This window comes from Portunus trituberculatus, chromosome 1 (genome assembly GCF_017591435.1).
Source record: "Portunus trituberculatus isolate SZX2019 chromosome 1, ASM1759143v1, whole genome shotgun sequence".
NCBI classification, from domain to species: Eukaryota; Metazoa; Arthropoda; class Malacostraca; order Decapoda; family Portunidae; genus Portunus; species Portunus trituberculatus.
Genome location: NC_059255.1, coordinates 1,703,008 through 1,705,782, shown reverse-complemented (window position 1 = coordinate 1,705,782; position 2,775 = coordinate 1,703,008). Strand labels below are relative to the sequence as shown.

Below are 2,775 nucleotides of genomic sequence, written 5' to 3'. Positions count from 1 at the left end.
CAGGGACTGAAAACATTGAGGGCTGAGTCCAGACCCTTATAGGGAAGTCCACAGGATCCTTCCGGGGAAAAAAGGCTCTATTTCTGTGCTTTCTTTAACCTAGAAGTGACTTCAAAATGTCAAAATTTAAAATGTTATGGTAAATCTATAGAACAGCAACTCCTTACATATTCGTGTTCTCTGTTAACTACTCATCATTTTGTGTTATCATTGCATGGATTAGAGAGAAGGTCCTGTTCTAAAGATTTACGGATATGGTAAATCAGACTCCGAGTGACGTCTCTAATTTCAGTGAGGCAATGTGACATAACCGTGTGTGACCCCCAAACAAGACCACAAGGTACGTGTTCTCCATTAACTACTCATCATTTTGTGTTATTATTGCATGGATTAGAGAGGAGGTCCTATTCTGAAGATTTACGGATATTTTGACAGAGTGAAGTCATATTCCCCTCTGCAATTTTTAAAACATGAGAGCTTAAGTGATTTTCGATTTTTAGTTTTTTATATTTTTCTCCTTTTAACAGCAGACCATGTGAAAAAGTTGAGTGATGATGCCTACAGGATATATCAGGAGCAATATTTCCAACAAAAATGCACATCACATGAATCAGCTTAACTTAAACTTTATTTTTCCTCCCATCACTAGTATGTCGTGCTGCATCTCTGTCGATGGCCAGGCCAGGCGGCGCCACTGGCACAATATATGAAAAAAAAAAACCCAATAACAACTACACCAGTCACCTGTATTGCCTGGACAAACTAACTCACATTCTGAGAAACTCTAAAAACATTGATAGAAATTACTAAACAATAAATACATCAAACAAAATTAAATGATGACAAAATACACCGGCCTCACTAGAACTATCTCTAACAGTGGCCTAATTAGAACTATCTCTAACCTCTCTCTCACTCTCACCTGGTTGTGGAGGAGCGTGGTGGAGGCAGCAAACATCGTCCCTCACTCACAAACAAACAAACAAACAATTACGTTAACCAAAACAAAACTAGAAATTAATCCTTTTTTCTATTATTTCTCAGCGCTCCTTGAAGTTCCACTCTTTTGGCCTTTATCTGCGGATGTGCGAGGTTAAGGTCAGTCTGAGGTCACTTGGAGGGGTAGGTGAGGTCAGGATGTAAGGAGAAATAAGGGTGTTTTTGGCTACAATGAGGTTTGTTGACTCGCCTCCCGTGTTCCCTTTACGTAAGGCGCGAGATTTTGGTCCGTCTTCAGCTTGGGACGTTCTTCTTATTTCTTGATATTTTGACTTATCTAACGTCTTAAAATCGACATTTACAAATCTTTAGTGGGTTGTTTAATTTCAAGATATGTTTTTGCGGCATTTTATTGTTTTCTTTCAGTGTCTAAGGTTATTGCACATATTGTTACATAGTCATTTTTATATAATTTTGATTTATTTAGAGACTTTTCGTGTGTTCTTTCTATTATATAACCGAGCTCTTCTATTTTTATTTATTTTTTTTATCAGGTACACCGTTTTCGTTTTTGCGCCATGAAGAGCCTAAAGACGGGTTCACACATGCCAATTTGCGACTGAAATTTTACGTCGGTAGGGTTTCGACTCATCCCTTCAAGTCGAAAGTGTCACCCGTAGCTACTGGAAAGTATCGACTAGTTGGTGCCTTGGCGGGAAGTGAGTGTAAACAAACAGCTTCCCGCCAAGATGTCTTCCTCCAGTGACGATGCTGAAGCGGTGGTTGCTCTTCTTGTGGCGCACCGGAAGTCAGCAGAAAAGAAGATGCCTGTGAATACGTCCCTGGCTAAGTAGAAGGGAAGAAGGAGTGTCTACCACACTCTAAATTAGCCAACATTTCTCATAAGAAAAGTGTTAATCTTGAGACTGTGTACAATTGGGATCAAATCAAACCCTGACAAGTCTCCTCCACTCCTCACCTCCAACAACACCCTGCACTGAGGGAAACACCTCATGGACAGTGGCACTGTGGCAGCGGTTTCGTCCAGCGAGGATTGCGCAAAATTTTTTTTTCACTGTATAAATCATTTTTTGGGTCCAAGATGTGTTCTCTTTCCCTCACCAACTCTAACATCTTCCCTATACGTGGAAATTACATTTTCAAAGCTTACTCCGTGACGTCATGACGCAAATATAGTCACAAATCGTCTAACAAAAACAACATGTTGGTCTTGTTTTGCGACTGGCTTATCCAGCCACCGATTTTGAGTCGGAAACTCTACCGACATAAAATTTCAGTCGCAAATTGGCACATGTGAACCCACCTTAACCTAAGGTATAGATATAAACACACACACGGCGACCATGCACGGAGATGATCCCATACACTGGTTAGATTAATATGAGTTAAACCCAACGAAGAATGATGTTAGATTCAACTACACACACACACACACACACACATAGTTCATAGTTCATAGTTCATAGTTTTATTGAGCACAACATCATGTACATAGAGGGGCAATCATTTAACAATATTGATTTATGGTCCAACCTAACTCAGTGTCATGTAATTATTGTTCATTGCAGAGAAAAGGACGACATGGGACCAATGACAACCAATATATCAAAACTAGATACTACATTACACCAAATTATAACTATTTATGGATATGTAAGTTCAAGATGGAGCTTATAATAATACATAGACTTGTATTGTCAAAAGAAGCACTGAACAGTTCTTGGATTGTAGTCATTGCAAGTTGTTGTTCTAACCCCAAGCAATTGTTTAACATATATGTAAGTTGTACAGTTTAGTTACAGGCCTCAAAAGCAG

General features: G+C 39.3%; 1 protein-coding gene across 1 annotated transcript in view; it reads right to left on the bottom strand.

Moving 5' to 3' along the window:
• LOC123514472 (ATP-dependent zinc metalloprotease YME1L-like) overlaps positions 1–1,211 on the bottom strand; it is a 38,972-nt gene extending 37,761 nt beyond the window's left edge. The window contains exon 1 of the mRNA XM_045272760.1: positions 923–1,211. Coding sequence (XP_045128695.1) covers positions 923–958 — 36 coding nt within the window. The 5' untranslated portion in view covers positions 959–1,211. The remainder of the gene's footprint in view (positions 1–922) is intronic.
• Between the last annotated feature and the right edge of the window lie 1,564 nt (positions 1,212–2,775).